Source organism: Thalia democratica, chromosome 8 (assembly GCF_965202585.1).
Source record: "Thalia democratica chromosome 8, ktThaDemo2.hap1.1, whole genome shotgun sequence".
In the NCBI taxonomy this organism is placed as follows: domain Eukaryota; kingdom Metazoa; phylum Chordata; class Thaliacea; order Salpida; family Salpidae; genus Thalia; species Thalia democratica.
Genome location: NC_139172.1, coordinates 5,275,447 through 5,297,349, shown reverse-complemented (window position 1 = coordinate 5,297,349; position 21,903 = coordinate 5,275,447). Strand labels below are relative to the sequence as shown.

Here is a 21,903-nt window from a genome sequence, read left to right as displayed (position 1 = left end):
AAATTATCTTCATGCAATTTTGCTCCCTTGTGCAATCTATTCCCCTTGTGCAAATTTGTCTTTTTGCAATTTAGTGCACTTGTGCAACTTTGTTCTCGTGCAATCTAGTCCCCTTGTGCAATTTAGTAACCTCTGCAAATTTGACCTGTCCCCCCCTAGTATATACACTTAAGCTTTTAAAAAAGAGTTAATGGCCTATGGCCTTGAACATCAAACTAACTCTTACAATAAAGTGTGTTTCAAAAACTAAACTTAATAACTTTTTATGAGTTACTTAACTAATATTATAATACAGCTTTAAAATACAACTCCTAAAGAAATTAATACATATGCAAATTATCAAATGAAATTTAGAACAAATTATACTTATTTTTCCAAACATAAAGACTGAACAATAACATATACTTACTCATAAGAATATAATTGATTATCTAGACACAAAATCTCAACTTGAAAAAATGAAATACTTGTAGCTTAGAAACATAAATTATATTTTTCAAATAAATTTACAACAAATATCTTTAAATACAGACTAATTATAAATTTTAAATTTTATTAACAATACAATGTTCCACTTGCATAAAACTATTAAATGAGATCATAAGTTGAATAAAATCTGTAAAAATTTTTATACTAACATGCAGGAAGACAATAGGCTTAACTTGAAAAAAAGAAACTACAAAAAAAAATTAAAACAAAAAACTTAATAAAATCTAAATAAAACTTATAGTTTAAAGTTACTAATAAATGAAAATCATAATTTTATTAGGTTACTTTATTTTAAATTTTGAAAATGTAAGCTATTTAATAATATTATAATCTTAAAACTCAAAAAAATAAATCAATAAATAAGTATACAAACATTTGGCAGCTTTGTAAAATTTGTAAACAGCCAACAAAGAAAATAGCACTTCAACTTTTATAAGGTTACACGCTTTAAGAAGTACTAATCCAAAATAAGGTACGCACTAAATTTTTAATATTACATTTATTACGTTAACCATATTAACCATAACGTCATAAATTAAAATCTACACTAGATACTACAATTACATTGTAGTAGATGAAGAAGAGCAAAAAAAAATCTTAAGCACTTTTAATGGTAGTTTTGAAACTTATATAGGGCTCCCACTAATATTTCAAAAAAAAAGATATAGGGAAATCCATAAATTATAGCAAATTTACAGAAGGCTATCAAAAAAAACAATGAATTTTAACGCTTTAAACATATTTTTTAGGTACATAAAGTAAAAAAGTCATGACTATTTATAAGCACAGTCTTAATAAGATATTTACAGTAGTTCAAGGGTTTTTGAGCTTTAGTAATTTTAGTTAAGTAAGCAAAGTTTAGATTTATTGTATTAAATATTCAAAAAAATGTATCCACTAGGTGGTGCCATATAGTAACAGTTTTGTACTGACATTGCAAAGATTTTGATTTGAAAATTTTTTTTTTACTTGTTTTCACACTGCGCAGTGTTGTTGTTTTGGCTATCAAATTTCAATCTCCAAGCAAAAAAACTTAACTTATAGGTATTTTCAAATATTTTTCAATTAATTCTAGGTATTTTTTAGAAAATTGCAAATTTATAGGGATTTATAGGGAAGTGGGAACCCTTAACATAATATTATGATAGAAAAAACTAGGGAAATATAGGGGGCTGTAAAAGGGGGAGTCACCAAGTAATAATTTTAAATTTACTCTAAATATTTTGGAGCTGATGATGGAGAGCAAAAAAAAATGTTATGCGTTTTAAAATGGTACTTTTTTAGAAGTCTTGTTGTAGGAGACCATAACTTTTTTACTCTTCAAAGGGGGCATTTTGAAAAAAAGTTTGGGAAACCTTGGTTTAAACTTGAGCCTAAATTAAATAAACATAATTTCAGTTTGATATTGGTGATCATACTAACTTCTAATATATTTTACCAAAATTGAAATTAAAAAACTAATCTTCATTTCTTTTCAAAAATGAAAATTTGAAAAAATAAAATAAATTTATTTTCAAAAAACATAAACTCTTTTATTAAACTAATTATAACTTTTTTTTAGAAACAACAAGTCAATGGCCACTTGGAACAACAAATGTGCAGAAAATAGTAAACTACAAAAGCTCTTAAACTCATTAAAGATACAAACATGAACAAGATTACAGGAGAAAATATAACAAATAATTAAGATACTTGAAAATTAACATTTATGAAGTTTCAGATGTAAAACTAAGATTCTTTTGATCAAGATGAAATCAAGAAGGTAAAACAATTGGATTTGAATATTAAGAGATTTTGCCTGATGAAATTTAGCTATAATAGAATTGAACAAAATAAGTTTTGCATATGCATAATCTTACTTACTACAACACTCAACCTTCAATAAAAACTAAAAATGACAATTTCGAGAAAAACTAAAAAACAAATAAGAAGAATAGATGATATACAAGCAAAAATTTTTTCGTAAAATGTATTAAAAATATTGATTTTAACTTTATAAACTAAGATTACTTCAATTTTAATAAAATGCTATTTTAGTTATTAGTTGTTTAAAGTCTTGTGAAAAAAGTCAATTATTTAAATTCATGTAAAAAAAAAATTAAAGCAGTTCTAAAAACATAACACACTTTTTTTATTTTTTAAAGTTACAAGACTCAAAAAAAAATTTCAAAACAAATTTTAAAAAATTGTAAACAAATAACTTAAATAAAATAATAGTTGTGTAAATTAACTATTTTGTTTACAAACCGGTTTCAGTGTGAACAAATAAATTAAATTCTTTAGTTAAAAATTGTAAAAAAAAAACTCCGAAACTACATGACATGATGCTTATAAGTAAAATATATTTCATACAATCAACATTAAAAAATTCGGTTACCAAGTTGCACACTACTTGGATACCTTTTAAAGTCTTGTCCAAGACAAACTTTTAAATTAATTCTTTTAACAAATTAGAAAAAAATACATAATAGTAAAACATATAAGAATTTTAAGATATAAAGTTTAGTTTTTTCAACGATTACATATAGATTTTTTTGATTACTGTGCATTCTTCAAGCGACGTAAAAATTCAAATACAAGACACTGACAATAGTTTGCTTAATATAATTGATAATAAAGTTGTTAAAGAATAAGTTTGTAGGACTATGTGCTTACGCTTTTGGGATTTAGTGAGAATTAAGTTTACTAAAAAGGACAAGCCAAAAAAAAAGTGTCCGTACTCCGTACAAAACAACATCAGCAGATCTTTTATGTAAAGTTTTATACTGTATTTTTTACTTGAAAATAGAACAATTTAATCTAAACTTTCTTGTATAAAAAAAATTAACACCTTGACTATAGATAATTTGTTCAGTTGCTTTTATTTTATTATACCTTTTCATAAAGTATTTGACTTTACAAACTAAACTCCTTTCAACATAAGCAGAGTGCAAATAATTAACTTTTTATAAAAGTTTTAGTTTTAAGAGCTGTAAGTTTGATGTTACGACAATATTTTACTTAAAAATTCAAGTAAGCCGTAACCGTAAATCTAAGGTTAGAATCGAATTCCAGTTATCTATCATTTCAAAAAATTAAACCATTTTATTCAATCAGAAAGCCTATACAACTCAGAAATAATCTGACTAATGATATGCCAACCAAACTATTTACCCACAAAGCTTTCATCATTTATTGACATAATCAATGTAGCAAACAGCCGTATAAAAAAAAATTACTTAGTTATGTAACAAATCCTGTTGCTTTTCGAAAAATATACATCTCACACATTTTTATTTCAACATTGGTATGAAATTAAATTATGAAAGTTCTTAAGTTGTAGGAAATATAAATAAGATCTTAAATAAACTTCTAAAAAAAAAATTTTTAATTTATCAATTTTAACATTACAGGGCTTATTTCGATCAAGCACTAATTTAAAATAAAAGTTAAAAAATAAAAAAATAGTAATAATAAAAGTTCATAGTAATAAAAGTAATAAAATATAAGAAAGAAACATACTAGATGTAAAAATTGAAACTATTACCAATGTGGAGGAATGTTAAATACTTAATTCTAAACAGTTCTAAAGATAAATAACACAACTTCAACAACAAAAGCAACAAGCTCAAATATGATTCGTTATAAGGATTCTTTTTATTAATTTATAAATTGTATAAATAGTGTTTGCAAAAGTGTTTATAACTAATGTATCATTATTAATTGCTATTTTACACTTGTCAAATCTATAGGTGGAATAGTTTAATTATAAAGTTTAAACAAACCGTAAGGTAATAATAAAACAAAATTAAAGTTACATTTTTTTAACATGAATTAAACAAAGAAAGCTGAAGACTAAAATTTACAATTAATAATGTTAAGTTAAATTTATGCAAAAAAAGCTGAAAACTAAAAAGTTCCCCATAATTCCTCATCACTAGAATAAAAATAATAAAAAATAGAAGTATCATTATCACTCCCATAAATTGATCTTGCACTGTGGTTCTTGGAGGTTAAGGAGGCTTTTTTCATACGAATTGTTTCTCGTTTTTTAATTCAAATGTGTCTTCAACAGATTTAACTATCTGCAACGTTTTTAGTTTTACTTTTGTTTACACTTTAATTTAATATTTTTACTTTTGCTTTTTTGAAAAATGTAGTTGATATGTTTACGGAAAATTAAAAATATTCCTTTGTAATTTAAAAGTAAACATCTTAATGATTAAGGGCAGTGCTTATTCTTTCTAAACATTATAAGCTTTATAAGTCATTCTCTAAATTTATCTAAAGTCTAAACATTTAAAATCTACTTAATATATGAACAACCATTAAAATTGTACAATAGCTTAAGTAGTAGTTTTTAATCATAAATTTCAAAAAACAATAAACTAAATTTTGTAAAATACTTATTAAAGCTCTATCATGTAAAATGTTAGTAACAATTCACTATCAAAAGAACACTTTTGTATTCTATACAAAAAACGCTTAAATACTTTGTTAAAAAACAACTTACACTTATTATTTCATCTTTACTAGTTTTTCTATTTTTTCAATTTTAAATTAGGTGGGAAAGTTAAAGAGATCATTGATTTTAACAAAACATTGTTCATCCATCTGTTTATGATTTTTTAAAGTTTTTATAGTTTGTTTCAAAAGTATATAATATTAGTATTTAAGTAGTTAATTAAATTTTCTCCTTTAGAAAATTTTAATTTTTAATATTGGCTGAAAAGTATACTAGTTTATATTGTGTTTATAGTTGTTATTGGAAAAGTAAATCTAAAGGTTTTTAGGCTTTTTTCAATTTATTTGATAACTAGAAAATAAATAATTATATATGTACTTACAAGATTTCTAAAATGTTTATTTTTGATAATATACTATTCTCCAAACCAATAATTTCTGAAAAAAAAAAAACATTTTCTAAGAGTAGTAAACAAAAGAGTATGACCTAAAAGATATAAGTTTCTAGAATTCGTTTTTGACAAAACTAAAAAAATTAATTGCTTTTTACTTTCAGTTAATATTTCATAATAAATCTATATATTTTTATTTTTGCAAAGTGTAAGATTAACAAAAAACAACTAAACAACTTTTGCTTTCTAAAATTCATCAATTAGTTTATTTTAAATTTTTCAACTTAATTTCATACAACTACCAACAAGGAATTAAAAATAAAACAAAGCGTTTTAAGAAGTCTGTCTAAAGTTTTGATACAATGCATATTTTTTTAGCCTTACCTTTTTTTTAGCATAAATACTATTAGTATAAACTTCCAGATGCTCGATAACTATTTCTCGGAGCAGATATGACTGATTTTTCGCAGATTTTTCAGCTGATAGATTTCTTGTTGGTTCTTTCCTGTTGACCCGATACAGTTTCCTCATCAGTTGCGCTTCCTGCTTCTTGCATTCATAATAGATCTATTACTGAACACCTGTATGATAATTAACTTCAGATTAAGATAACTTATGGAATATAAGTAGAAGTAAATAAAGTCTAAAAGTTTTAACTTCAATTTTTTTGTTAATTGTGAAATAAAATGCTTAAAAGAAAATCAGTAGTTTTATAAGCTAGGTACGGAGATCTCTAGGTTTTAAATAAATTAAGTTGTTAGATTTTTTTGTCTTGAACATTGAAAAGTTTAAAATGTTTTAGTTTTAAACAAGTTATTGTATATTATTTTTAAATTAATTTTTTAAGTAACAGCTTTCTTGACTTTGTTAGGAGGTAGCATCGTGAAACTTATTGATTAAAACACATATAAATCAAAAACTAAATAAAAAGAAGACAAAACTAAGCACCAATATTAAGCTTCATAGTTTTTTCTATCAATTTTATATAAAAAGATACAAAAAAAATTAAAAAACGTAACGTTAAAAAAAACGATTTATTTGTACTTAAATATTTAACTTTTTAAATTCTAAATTTGGGAAAAGTTATAAAATTAAAAATCAAAACTTTTAGAAATTAAATTAATGAAATATAGCTATTAAAAATAGTGTTACTGATCAGTGATCACTAACCTTGTCTTAACATATCTACACACTGATAATATTAGTGTTCAAACTAGTCATAAAAACTTGTTTAGAAACATAAACTATGACTGATTTTAAAAATGTTATATAGTTTCACATTCTAATCTAAGCAGTTACTTTTACCTCTCTTAGCTACAACTGAATGGAAAACAAGCTACTTCCAGAATAATTTTGTTAAAATTTAATCAGTTCAAATTAATAATTAATCAAACACATTAAATTACATTTAATATTTTTAAGATGTTTTTCATAATTTATTTTTAAAAATTCTTTTAAGAAGGAATAGGGTATTTTTTGAAAAGTAAATGATCAGTCAAAAAAATTAAAAAGGTTTATTAAAAAAAATTTTTTATTTAAGCTTAACTAAAACCGTTAATTACTGTAACTGATTGTTAACTTTAATCTTGTTTAATAATAAACAAACATGTTTTTATAGCTTAATTCAACTGTAGTTTACTTATATTTAATTTTTACTAACAACTTTAGTTGATATGGTTAAGCCGAAACACATTTCACTAAATTAAATTGTACATAAATAAATTAGTTATGAACGTTTTGTGTCTCAAACTTTTGTGTTAAATAAGTGGTACAAATGAAAATATTTTAATGTTTTGATATCCCATATTCCCAATTTTCAATTTCTTTTAATTGAATTAAGACATTTTAGAATTCGAAAATTCAAGTTAAGACAACTTAAATATATGTACGGTTGTTATAATGACATTTTAGTATTAACCAATGTGTTTTAACATAGTGAAACTTTTTTTTTCCTTTAATTCTAGATATTGAACACCTTATAACTGAAAAAAACTAAACTTGTTTTTGTAATGACATTTTAACTTTAATCGTTGTGTGTGTTTAAACTAAATAAAAATTTAAATTATTCTCAGCTATAACATAAAACGTTTTAAAAGTATAGGAACATTACACTATTTAAAGAGTTCTAAATTCATTTTTTATATTTTAGTTTAGTCAATTTTTTCCCGAAAGATTTATTATAAAACGATCATGGCTCCTCGTTTAGTTTTAATAAGCAATCTAAATTGTTTTTGTGTTGTCATTTGTCACACTTTAAGGGTTTGTATCTGTAAAGTTATAAGTTTTTAGTTTTAGTCAGTGAATTAGATTGACTTTCATGGTGTTTTAAATTTGAATATTAAACATAGATTATACAAAATTTAAAGTGCATATTAGAAGACATGATTTATTTATAACTTTTATGAAGCAAAAACTAACAAAAAGTTATATGTTATTAAGACTGACAATTATTTTATTAGTCACAAAAAAATTTAAGGATATTTAGTAAAAAAGGCTGCTTTAAAGTAATATATATTGTTATTTGTTAATTGAAAAAAAGACATTTTAGTTTCTTTAATCTTAGCTTGTATGCATAACGTTATATTCATTAGAACTATTAGAATATATGACGAAAACTAAACACTGTAGTAAATTAACTAATAAATTTAACTTTTTAATTATTTTAAGTAAATAAATATAAACAAAACGACTTCTTTATAACTTTTTTAAAACTTTACTAGCAGTTGGTACGCAAATTTTACTGATAATATTAAGAAATTTTTACCTTCTTTTTTCTTTACGTTTTTTTCAACCTGCTGATTAATGTTGAAATTTAAAATCTTCTTAGATTTATCTAATCTTTTTTCTCGTTCGATCTTGTCTTTTATCCTGTCGTTCCTTTTTTGATCCAAGATACCACCTCTAGATAAACGGTAGTAATGATATAGATTTTCTAAATGACTTGAAGTATAAATAATGTGTTATTCTACTCACACTTCGTCAAGTTAAAGTGGTATTAGATAAGAACTTTTTTCATTAAAAAAAAATGTTTAAATTGTTCTAATTAGATATGTAAAAATAATAAATGTATACGTTATCTATGATATAAACTAAGATATCTATAAAAGTAACCTTTAACCATATCTTTTAGTAAAAAATTAAAGATATAATGATAAAAATTTAAATTTTTTTAAGGTAAAATTTTATTATGAAACACTTATCTGATACAATATTCATTTCTGTTTGATACTTAAATAAATTTGATAAATTAATTTAATTAATAAATACTCTTTTGAAAAAGCTTATAAAATAAATATCGAATTACGAATATATATACATTTATTAAGTATCAAACCGAAACCGAAACCGGAAGTTCCATTAGTACCAGAAACGTATGATCATGTTCTAAATAATTTATTGATCTTAAATTAACTTTTAACTAGTGATGTACCGGACTCACTATCCGGGTCCGGGTCCGGCCGGATATTGCCATTTTTGTCTGATATCCGGATCCGGCCGGACTCTAATTTGATTAAAAAGTCCGAATCCGGTTCCGGCCGGATTCTATTTTGAAAAAAAAGTCCGGATCCGGTTCCGGCCTGAATCTAATTTGAAAAAAAAGTCCGGATCCGGGTCCGGCCGGATCTCTGTCCTAACAGAGATTTGGTCGGACCCGGATCTAGTTAGTAAAAAAGAGCATACTGAAAAATATTTTTTCAAAAACAAACCCTGTGTAAATAAATAAGAGTCATTTTCGTCAGTTAAAATTAAACACCTGACGTGATTGGCTCATTTTGTACACGTGACTAATTTACATTTGTTTACATTTAAACTATGAAATAAACAATTCAGAAATGCAACTCTTTACATATGTTGTAAAATTGAAAACTTTGGAATGAATACTTGCATTATTTATTGTTTAAAGTTGAGCTCAGAGAATATTTAGAGTTAATACGGTTGAATGTACGAGCGAATGAGAATCACATGACGAAATTTTTCAAACTAAATACTGATGCAACAAAACATCAGAACATGACAGACAGTTTATATGTAAGCAGTTAGTTAGTTTGGTGTACAGCTTGAAGCAAAAAAATATCTTGAACTTTTTTGTGAATGCTTAATGTAAGTAGTGTTTTGTTTTAAAAGTGAATATTTCAACTGGTGTTTAGTTGTTTAAATATTTAAGCCAGGTTTATAGTTTAATAGTTTATTAAAGATTTTACAGTTTCTTGTTTACTAAAAGTTTTATTTAATTTTAGTTCATTGTTTTAAGTCTTTTGATATAGATTTAAATAGCTTCCAGTTTTTAAAAGTTACCAAAGTAATTAATAATTTTGTATATGCTAGTATTTCTTGTTGTGTTTTATACAAAAGATTCATCACTCAAAACTGTCGTGTCTGATTATAAAAAGTAATCTCAGTTAGAATTTAGTATTTGTTAGATATTAATTAAATAAGGTAGGATTTAATTATGATGAGTAGTATTAATAAGTTAAGTGTACCACGATCAGTTCACAACTTTACTACCAAATTGTCAACCTTTGCTAGCTGTTCTACTGATTATTAGATTAAAGTATTTTTTTTCAGTTTTTAAAAACTTTATTCTGACTCACGCTTGTTTATATTCACTCTAGCAAGTTTTATTGACTTAAACAGTGGCAACCCGGCTAGTTTGAAAGTTTTTGGGAATTTTAGAAAATCTTGGACTGCCTCAGGCTAGTTTAGTATTTGATAAAAGCTCAGGCTAGTTTTTTTAGATTTTGAATGAGTTTTAGCTGATCCAGTTTTTAATATTTTATAATTTTCTAGTGTATTTTGTTCAAGAACTTGATTTCAGATTTTTAATTGTAAATAACACCTAAATTTGTAAACCTTGTAGCCAGCTGTTCTACTTATTATTAGATTAAACTTCTTTTTTTTTCAGTTTTTAAAAACCTCGTTCTGACTCAGGCTAGTTTATAGATACACTTTGGCTAGAAAAAAATGTCCATTATGAAATAGGTTAAAAGTATTGATTTTTTTTAGTATTTATAATTCAACGCAGTTGTTTTTGCAGGTGGTGCCTTGCCAACTTTTAATTTATAATATTTTTTTGTTGTGTATTCTACTATAAATTTACAATAAACTCAATTTGTTATTAATAATTTGTCTTAACTTTATAACTATTTGTTTGCTGCAAAGTTATTTACAAAAATGAAAAGATATGTAATTATGGTTGACCTAAAGTATTTAAGTTCCACAAACTTATCTTTAAACATATAAAACAGTATTAATACTAAATAGACTAAACAAAAACTTTTAAAAGTTTAATAAGTTTATAAACAAGCTTACCTTGTAAACTAATGTGTTTTACTAATTTATTTTTAAGTATTTTTAAGAATGTTCTTTGTGAAAGTTACTTTATACTGTAAAACAGACTTTAGAAGTTTACCTTTTTTATAAAAAGCAGTTAGTAAAAAAAAAAAACAAATTTTGTTCGAATAGATGCGTTTAATGTTGTAGAAAATAAATTCAAATAACATCATCACAATAAGACAGCTTTTGTAAAAAGAGAAATAAATTTTTTATATAAAACAAATTAAGAGATTTTTTTTACTTTCTGATAAATTTTACAAAAAAGTTATTTGTTGAGATTTAAATGCTAAAACATAAAATATATCAAATTATTTTTATTTTTAGAAGTCTTGAAGTAAAATTTTATTATAATGTTGCTAAAGAAAGTTTTTAAGAATTCTTTACTTTAGTTTATACTTTTAAGCTATATACTCAAATTATAGATATGGGAAAGGGTCAGAAAAGCACGGAGTGACACTTTAGCACAGTGTGACGGTTTAGCACGGAGTGACACTTTAGCACAGAATGTCACTTTAACACGGAGTGACACTTTAGCACGGCATCTATTTAGTACAGAATTTATTTTGCAATGTCTTTTCTATGCTTAAGCAACATTTGTACTATTATGTTTAAAAATCTACAAAAGAACTGTGCAACATGTAAACTAAAAGTTAAAAAGCTAAATTTTACAAGTTTAAGTTTTAACTAAAATTAAAATAAAGTGAAATTACACACTTTGTTAACTTCTTTTATTTTTAAATATTTTGGTACTTTGACTTTATATTTTCGACACAATTTTTTTTTAAACCTAGCAATATACATTAAATCGATTTTAAAAAGGTTAAACTTTAATAATAATATTAAAACATAAGGCGATATACATTGAAATAAGTAAATACTCAAGGTTAGTAAATATTGATAATTAGTTAACCTTTGTTTTTACAAACTCTGATAATTTCATAACCTACTAATTTTTTTTTTATTTCATTTTAAAAATACGTATAGCTTTAAATATTATAAACACATAAATATATTAAGCTCCTCCTATTTCTACATGCACGAGTCTCGTAACTTTTTTACTTATAATTATCTATGTAATAAAAAAAATATAAACAGATTAAAAAAACGGGTTTATAATTTGTTTTAACATTTTTTTACCCATTTTAGCTTTTTTATCTTTTTAAAACTACAAGAAACAACTTAATTTAAAGTGCTATTATTAAAAACTTTGTTTATAATTTTTTAAAGCGATACTTTTTAGAAGTAATTTTTGCTTTTCATTTTATTATTTTTTAATAATTACTAAGTAATTAAACATCAAGTAAATGAATTATTTCAAAATATCTAACACTATGCGGTGCTGAAATATCATTCCGTGCTAAAGTAACATCGTGCTAAAGTGACATTACGTATTAAAGTTTAATTCCGTGCTAAAGTATCACTTCTTGTTAAAGTGACGCTTTGCTTTTCTGACATCGACCCATAGATATTGTAAAATAAAAAAAAATCTTAGTTTCTTCCTGAGTTCTATCAATTCTTGTTATAAATTTACAGGTATTTTAGCACAAGAATACTCTGCTAAATTTTTTGTTGCTCCACAGGGTTTTTGTGACCATTTTTCTTTATCAAAGTCGTAAACTATCATCTTACGAAAATCTCGAAAAATAAACAGCTTGCTACCAATTGCAATCGCTTCTTTAATGTTACATAAACGTCTTAAAGTACGAAACTGAGAAAGTTTTAAGAAAGTAAACTTATTTGTAATAGAATCGAACACTTCACAGTTATTTGTATTAAACCCATATCCACCAACTAAAAATAGTTTGTTTTTTACCGCAACTGATTTGTGACTGTATCTAACTTCTGTCATGTCTGGCATTTTAGACCATGTATCAGCTGCACTGTCATACGCTTCAACAGTGTTTAATGCTTCATTATGAATTCCACCATTTCTATTTAATCCACCGGACAAGACGATCCTTCCTTCGAATACAGAAGAAGCTGCTGTGATTTTTGCTTCGTTCATACTCGATATTTTGTTTAACTTATGACTTTTTGTACAAAACCCGAAACAACTAGATGTGAATCGCCCTTCGATTTGACCGCCCATAATATAAATAACGTCCATAAAAGACAAAGTAGAATAATACACAGAATCATCAGGCATGCAGGATATATTTTTCCAAGTTTTAGTAGAAAGTGAAAACTTTTCAATTGACCTTACACAATCAAAGTTATTATCCAAACCACCAAACACGTAAACTTCACCTTTGTTACAAACCACTTTGCAACCTCTTCGAGCGGTTTCCATTTGCGGTAAGAATTTTGCTTTACAAAAGTTGTTTGCATCAAAGTATTTTACATCAGTGACAGATTTTTTCGCGGTAAATTTTATACCTCCACAAACTAATACGTGAAAATTTGTTTGGTTGCAGTACCTACGTTCAATGTTGCAACTTGTTGAGTTTAACAGTTTTTTGTTCATAAGAATTGTTTTCATAATGCTAACACACTCATCATCAATGCTGAAAGATGACACTTTTTCTAAAATTTGTTCTAATGCAGGAACTGATAAAAGCGGAAGTCTAACCGTCAACAAAAGTTCTTTTGCATACTTGCTTCGTTTAGTTATATCATGACACAACCAGCTATCTGCTGCATTGAATACTTGCAGTTCTGAGTCAATGTTTAAACCACTGCTTGAAAGTATTTTTACAAGTGAGACAAAGTCCAGTTCTGAAAAATCATTAACCTCAGCAAAAATTGCAAAACATCGCTCAATAAAGCGCGTCAATTCCTCACGCGAAGTTTTGAGCTTAAAAATACCGAATGAGCAGTTACAAACAACACAACTGTTTACTTTTAACCTTGCTTTTATAAACTTGCATATTTTACCTTCCTCAACTTCGTCCAATAAAATACTGTTAGCTTTCATTGATCGTATAAGTGTGTTATCGTCCAAAATCAGGTTTTCTGTAAAATTTAAAGTATTGGTAATAAAGACAACCTCATGATTTGTAATTAAAAATTATAAGTAAATTAAGCTAACAGATTTGTTTATAATATTATTTTTAGAAATTATAAATAAAATTTTTTAGTTAAAATTACCAAAATAAACTTTAACCAAATAAGATAAAACAAGTCAGTTTGATTTTGCAAGACGTGAGTTTAAATAACATTAAAAATGTAGAAAGTATGTTTAAATATTTTACCTTAACATTTTAGATAAGAATATCACAAATAATATTTTACTATAATTCTAACCTATTTTATCAGTGACAAAGCGAGCTATGACATTCTCTCTGCATGATTTGACATAATCCGGACTAGTAGTAGTTGTACAAGTTGATCCATTTTGATTCATAGTACCAGTCTTTGTTTTCTGTATGTCACTTTTATAAGGTACATTTTCAATTGGTGAAACTTTATTACGTGATAAATTATTATTTTGCATATTTTACTTTAAAGTAGTAATCTAAAATTAACGAATATTAGCTGTATTAGACAACTAAATGAATACAGTAGACTACCGCTTAAGTACGCAAATTGAACCCGACCAAAAATTGCGTACTTAGCACGGGTAGTGCGTATTTTTTGACGACATAGTATAATATGAAATTCAGTTGTTTGTTTTCTCTTACAACTAGCCACATATTTTGTTTTGTTAGAGGGAAAGTACCAAACTACATTGTGTATACCAAACATTTTCAAAACATCAATGCGTGTACATTTAAATTAAATTATGACTTAACTATGTTGTATTTGTAGGTTATTATTAACTTTGTCATCTTGATTTATTTATTTTATAGCATTACAGCACAAATATCATTATTCCTTTCACTTTTCTGCAACGACTATATAAATATTTAGTTTATTAACACTTAATAACACGACTGTTACAATCTCAGGCAATTTAGACTACTCAGGATTACTCACCCTAGTTTAAAAGTTGTGAAAGTCTCAGGCTAACTCAGCAGGTTGGCCTTTCTACCTGGAAACATAAAATAATCTGGAAAAACTTGATGACTGAAAATTTAGGCAAAAAAACTGGAATTTCTTAGAAGTTCTAATATAACATCCTTTATTTTGATAAATAAATTGTACATACAACGGCACAGTTAAAAATGTAGATTGAATTGTGTTTTTAAAACTTTTATTTTTCTAGTTTTGTTAACATAGTTATTAAAATTTGCTCTACAATGTTCATTAGTTCAACATCAAGCAACTCACAATGACACTAAATCTTTTAAATGCTGTATTTGTCCAGTAGATAGATTTTTCAAAACTAGTTCTTTAATTTGATTTTTAATTTAAAAAAATTAATTAAATATCTAAAATGATATTAAATACTTTTCAGATAATTTCAATAGCATTGAGTTATGTCAGCTGCTAAAAAACGATTAACTGAGTTAGAAAGATTGGAGATCATTAAACAGCTTGAAAGGAAAAATACACCTAGTAAGCATTATCTTGGAAGAAGCTTTGATGTTAGTGAAGATGCAATTAGAAAAATTTGGCAGAACCGAGATGAGATTAAAAGACGATCTGCTGACATGACTGAGCAAAGAAAAAGCCAAGATTTTTTTCTGCTAAGTACCCTGAGTTAGAGTCTCAGCTTTATGACTTTCTGGATAAGTGCGTACTTAAGGCGGGGTGCGTACCAAAAAAAGTGCGTACTAAAGCGGTAGTCTACTGTATTTAGATTATCTTGAATACTTAAACTATATATTACGATTCAGTTACCAGTATCTTAACTGTCATCTAAAAAAAAGCGTAAAATAAATAAAACGTGAAAACTAAAACATTTAAGACATAAGTTTAGTAGTTATCTTATCTAGTTAAGATCTACTAAGGAGTTCAAAAATTATTAGATTAAAGTATTTTAGTATAATAAGCATATTTATAACGAAAACAAAAAAAAAACTATATTTAAACGACATTCAGTTATTATCTAAAATTTAAGTACTAAGCAATTCAAAGTTAAATATCACAACACGAGCTTAAACTTGGCTTGAATGACTTTTTTTTTGTAATATTTCTTTTTAACCAAACTTTAAAACTAATTATTTTCAAATTCTATTATGCTAACTTGGAACTTTTTTTCTAAAGAACGCTATTTTGCCTACTTTTCACAAAAATTTCCATCGAATTGGAGTTTGATTTTTTTAGTTGGCCCCTCTAAAAATTTTGAGTTTTTTTCTATTATTTTAATTTTACAAGGATTTCACTGAAAACTTTTTTATTTTTCAAAATTCTGTTTATAACATACTCATTAAACTAAGTTTAAACTTGTAATTACTTTTATTTTTTTTTTATACATAAGTCTAAATAAATTTTTCAGAAAAATTTGAATTTTGCACGGAGTTTTATCTTTAACAAACTTGTGTAGTTAAGTTTCATGATGTAATTATACTTTTTTCTCAGTTAATTATTGTTTTTAGAATATATGACCTATACAAGATTTACCTTAACTATTAGCACTTGAGCAAGAAATTCCTCACATACCTTAGCTAAGCTCACATATCTTATTTTGGGTCATATTCTAAAATTAATAATTAATTGGGAAAAATATATAGTTATATCATGAAACTTAACTATAATATTAATATATTAAGTCAGTTAGAAATAAAACTTATAAGGTTTTTTTTTTGTATACAAGTCTGTAAACCTAAAAATTGAAAATCGTGCAACGTTGTAATTTTTCTGAAAAATTTATTTAGGTTTATGGTACAGAAAAGTTTAAAAAAAAAATTAATTACAAGTTTAAATTTAGTTTAACAAGTATGTTATAAAAAATTTGAAAAAAAAAGTTTTCAGAGAAATCCTTGTAAAATTAAAATAATAGAAAAAAACTCAAAATTTTTAGAGTGGCCAACTAAAAAAGTCAAACCCCAATTTGATGGAAATTATTGTGAAAACCAGACAAAAGATCGTTCTTTGAAAAAAAAGTTTCAAGATAGCATTAAAAAACTTTAAAATAATAGGTTTTAAAGTTTGGTAAAAAAAAAATACAAAAATAGCCATTTAATCCAAATTCACGCTTGATGTCACAACTAATGGTTCTAAAAATGATAATTTTCTTAAACAAAAATATTTTGAATTATCTTAAATTTTTGTATAATAATCTAGGGAAAAACAAGTTATTCAGTGTGCGGAAAAAGTGAACTTACAAGAAAGTTTTTTTTTAGGGCTGACTTTTTAATAATATCTTATTGGATGATGTAACTAAAAAATTAAAATTAAAGAAAATATATTTTAGTAGACTAAAATAGAAAAATAACTAAAAGTTTTTTCAGAATTAAAACATGTACAATTCTTTTTTTTATTATTTTAATTTGTATAACTTAAACTTCATGCGTCAGTAGTTTTCTACCGCGTATTTATCGCCACATTTTCAACTCTGCTATGGTGCATAAGAAACCAATATTGAGTTAATATTTTGATTGTTGCTTATAAAATATCACTTAACTTTGTTTAATTTGTATAAGAACTACTTTAGAACCAAAAAAAAGTTGTATTCAATACAAAACAAATAAGTATATATAAAGACATTTTTGTCTTATGAGTACAACCAGTTTATCACTTAATAATCTTTCACAGTTAGATCCCTGTGAAGATAAAATCCTCCCAAAATAACCGAAAACTATTGAAGTTATATTAAACTAGCATGAGAAAATTTAAAACTCAATAATTATTAAATGTGAGTAAAAACTTCAAACATATTATTAAAAATGATCATATAAGTAGAAAACATTATTTTCAAAGAATATTAATATAAGAAAATTTTTAAAATATTTCAAAAACTAGCCTGAGATTAAAGATTATAGCCTGATTTAATCAGAATTATAAAATGATTAAAAATATTCAAAACAAAATGTTTAGACACAAAAACTAAACTAAAACTATTATTAACCAATCCTAAGTATGCTAAAATTCTAAACTAAAGTCAAAAACTTTTTAAGAAGCAAACAAAAAAGGATTAACAAGTTAAAGTGAGTTTAAAGATAAAGTTTTGCCTATTTTTAACATTTTGTTAGCCTGAGTTTTTCTAAACTATCCTGTGTATTCTAAGTGTGTGGCAATCCTAGGCTTTACTTAATATATATATATATATTTTAAATAAATTAAATTTACAAGCATTAAAAAATTTTATTATAATATTTTTATCAAAAAATTACTTAACTCAAATAATTTTATAATTGTTTTTACTTTTAAAGTTAACATGAAAATAGTTTAAAACAATATTTTCTAATTCTAAATATAATACATCATATTAGTTAAAAAAAATTCTTATCTAAACAAAACTTGATAAAATTTGGAATGTGTTAGTTTTTTCTTTGAGTTGTGTCATTAAGATAACTATTTTAAAAACATTAAAATTAAAATAAATTTACCTTTTTTGGAGAAAATTAAAAATTATTAATGATTAAGTAATTTTATAAGTTTTTTTATATATTTTATATGGAAACACATGGCTTATAGGCACATATATTTTCTTGCCAAAACTGGGAAAAAATATTTGTACCTGTTTATTTTATAGTTGTAAAAACTTTTTGTCTTATACTAAAATCTTAATGAAAAACTGTCTAACATAATTTCAAAGATTATTAAGCTTAACTTGACAAAATACTTATCTAGAATAGTTAAAATAAAAAAGACTAATGCGCACCAAAAAATTTCTTTTAATATTCATTAGATTCCTAACCAAAAGGTTTGTTTTATGCTACTTACCTTATAACTTGACATCATTATAACATTCTTATGCTTAAGTTTTAACAACACAGACTAGAAAATATGTACAAACTTTTAGATTAAAAACAAAAATTAATATAGTTTACAACAATAAAATACTTATTTAAAGTATCTATAAATACTTTCCATTACAACAAACAGTAAAATTCCAATAATTTCAAAATATACATTTAGTTAGCTTGATAATTTTTTTTAATTATTACAATTGTTTATCTAATAAACTTTAGAAAGACAATATCTTAATATAAAACTTAAGTATACAACATTTTTACTAATAGAGTAAAAAAAAAAACTTAACTTTAAAAAACAAACTATTTATTGAAATTGATTAAAGTTAAGATATTTTAAGTAAGAGACGGAATTAAAATAATAATTATTTAGTTTCTAAAATATCTATATATAAAACTTTATAAAAACTATAAAAAACTTAAAACTACAAAAGTTTTAGCCACACTTGTTTTCATTAAAAACTATGTATTATTGTTTTTTTCATTTTCAGAACAATTTATTCACATATAATTCAGGCACTCCTAAATGGATTCTAGAGTTTTTTTTTCTATCTACCAGCAAAATTGGTTTTTTTAAATAATATCAAATAAGTATTTTTATAACAGAAAGAAATTAAATGTTTTATATGTATAAGCTTTACTTTTGAAAATAAGATTTTTTCTATTTCGATTAGATTAAGAAAATTCTTACACTTTAAAAAAATAACTGAAATATTAATATTCTTTTGTTTAAGCTAGATGATTAATTAATATATTCATGTTTTTTAATAAAATAATTCAATTTAACTACTTTTAACAGGATTTTCGATGTCATTATTAAAAGCCAATAGCTATATTAATCCTTACAAAAAAGTAGAATTTGAAAAATAAAAAATATGAAAGTATATGTTAAAATGAACGGTTACCAGGATTCCACAAACCAATATTTCTGAATACTGAATGAACTTTGTTTTAAAATGTAACGCTCGGGTAAATAGATTGCGAAGCTCTCATATAATTCTAAGTATCAAGAATATTATCTAAATATGAAGCAGAAAATCTAAAATTGAAATCTACTAGAATGGTATTAGTTTATTATATATTTTATATAATATTATGGTTAAAATTTTTTTATTTTGTTAAAATAATTTTTATTCGAAAAAGTATACAAAATCTAAATCATAAGGTAAGTCTGGGTTGAAAAATTTCCGAGTCAGCAAAAAAGCTTTGTTTTCATGCTTTCTAATGTAGGGTAATCGTGTTATATTTAGTGATGTACCGGACTCACTACCCGGGTCCGTGTCCGGCCGGATATTGCCATTTTTGTCTGATATCCGGATCCGGCCGGATTCTATTTTGAAAAAAAATTCCGGGTTCGGGCGGGTCCTAACAGAGATTCGGCCGGACCCGGATCTAGTTAATAAAAAAGAGCATACTGAAAAGTATTTTTTCAAAAACAAACCCTGTGTAAATTAATAAGAGCCATTTTCGTCAGTTAAAATTAAACACCTACCGTGATTGGCTCATTTTGTACACGTGACTAATTTACATTTGTTTACATTTAAACTATGAAATAAACATTTCAGAGATGCAACTCTTTACATATGTTGTAAAATTGAAAATTCTAGAATAAATACTTGCATTATTTATTGTTTAAAGTTGAGCTCAGAGAATGTTTAGAGTTAATACGGTTGAATGTACGAGCGAATGAGAATCATATGACGAAATGTTTCAAACTAAATACTGATGCAACAAAACATCAGAACATGACAGGCAGTTTATATGTAAGCAGTTAGTTAGTTTGGTGTGCAGCTTGAAGCAAAAAATTATCTTGAACTTTTTTGTGAATGCTTATTGTAAGTAGTGTTTTGTTTTAAAAGTGAATATTTTAACTGGTGTTTAATTGTTTAAATATTTAAGCTAGGTTTATAGTTTAATAGTTTATTAAAGATTTTACAGTTTCTTATTTACTAAAAGTTTTGTTTGATTTTTATTTTATTGTTTTAAGTCTTTTGACATAGATTTAAATAGCTTCCAGTTTTTAAAGTGTTACCAAAGTAATTAATAATTTTGTATATGCTAGTATTACTTGTTGTGTTTTATATAAAAGATTCATCACTCAAAACTGTCGTGTCTGATTATAAAAAGTAATCTCAGTTAGAATTAAGTATTTGTTAGATATTAATAAAATAAGGTAGGATTTAATTATGATGGGTAGTACTAATAAGTTAAGTGTACCACAATCAGTCCACAACTTTACTACCAAATTGTCAACCTTTGCTAGCTGTTCTAGTGATTATTAGATTAAAGTAATTTTTTTCAGTTTTTAAAAACTTTATTCTGACTCACGCTTGTTTATACTCACTCTAGCAAGTTTTATTGACTTAAACAGTGGCAACCCGGCTAGTTTGAAAGTTTTTGAGAATTTTAGAAAATCTTGGACTGCCTCAGGCTAGTTTAGTTTTTTATAAAAACTCAGGCTAGTTTTCTTTTAGATTTTGAATGATTTTGAGCTGATCTAGTTTTCAATATTTTGTAATTTTCTAGTGTATTTTGTTCAAGAACTTGATTTCAGATTTTTAATTGTAAATAACACCTAAATTTGTAAACCTTGCGGCTAGCTGTTCTACTTATTATTAGATTAAACTTCTTTTTTTTCAGTTTTTAAAAACCTCGTTCTGACTCAGGCTAGTTTATACTAGTGGTGTACCGGACTCACTATCCGGGTCCGGCCGGATATTGCCATTTTTGTCTGAAATCCGGATCCGGCCGGATTCTAATTTGAAAAAAAAGTCCGGATCCGGCGGGATTCTAATTTAAAAAAAAAAATCCGGATCCGGCCGGACTCTAATTTGAAAAAAAAGTCCGGATCCGGTTGCGGCCGGATTCTATTTTGAAAAAAAAGTCCGGATCCGGTTCCGGCCGGATTCTAATTTGAAAAAAAAAGTCCGGATCCGGGTCCGGTACATCACTACTTTTAATACAATATAAGACGGCATACTACAGCGGGTAACATTCTGCCCGTGACTAGTTTCTATTGGTGAAATAATGAACTTTTAAACGCAGGTGTTGATGAAAATGCATGAATAGAATTTTATTTGTTAATTTTATGTTAAATTGATAATGTCACGGTTATATTGTTGTAGCTTGGTAAAATATTTAAAAAATATTTTACCAACAAATTTGAGAATTTTGGAAAGAAATACTAAGTAAATGCAGAAAGATCAAATAACTCAATTACAAAACGACCCGACATTGTTAGTAACATCGACAGTAAATTGACACTAGTAACAGAAAAAATTAATGCTGAAAATGAAAGAAAACTAAAAGAAAAAAAGCTTTAAATGTAATAACTTTAAATGTTCCTGAAAGTTGTAACAGTCCATCAGTTTAGACCTCAACTTAATTCAAGATAGTTTAGGTTCAAACAAGTTGACTGAGACTAAACTAAATACTTTGTACCGTGTGGGTAAATATAAAAGCAATAAAACAAGACCAATTATTCTGATACTGAGAACTCAATCTAA

General features: G+C 25.4%; 1 protein-coding gene across 1 annotated transcript; it reads right to left on the bottom strand.

The window, feature by feature from the left end:
• Window positions 1-5,854: 5,854 nt before the first annotated feature.
• On the bottom strand, window positions 5,855-14,001 carry LOC145842826 (spermatocyte protein spe-26-like). The gene is made up of 4 exons (XM_082950307.1): window positions 13,902-14,001; window positions 13,533-13,610; window positions 12,499-13,373; window positions 5,855-5,905 (listed from the first exon to the last, which is right to left on the bottom strand). Exons 1-4 carry the CDS (start codon window positions 13,999-14,001, stop codon window positions 5,855-5,857), a joined length of 1,104 nt encoding a protein of 367 aa, XP_082806433.1.
• Between the last annotated feature and the right edge of the window lie 7,902 nt (window positions 14,002-21,903).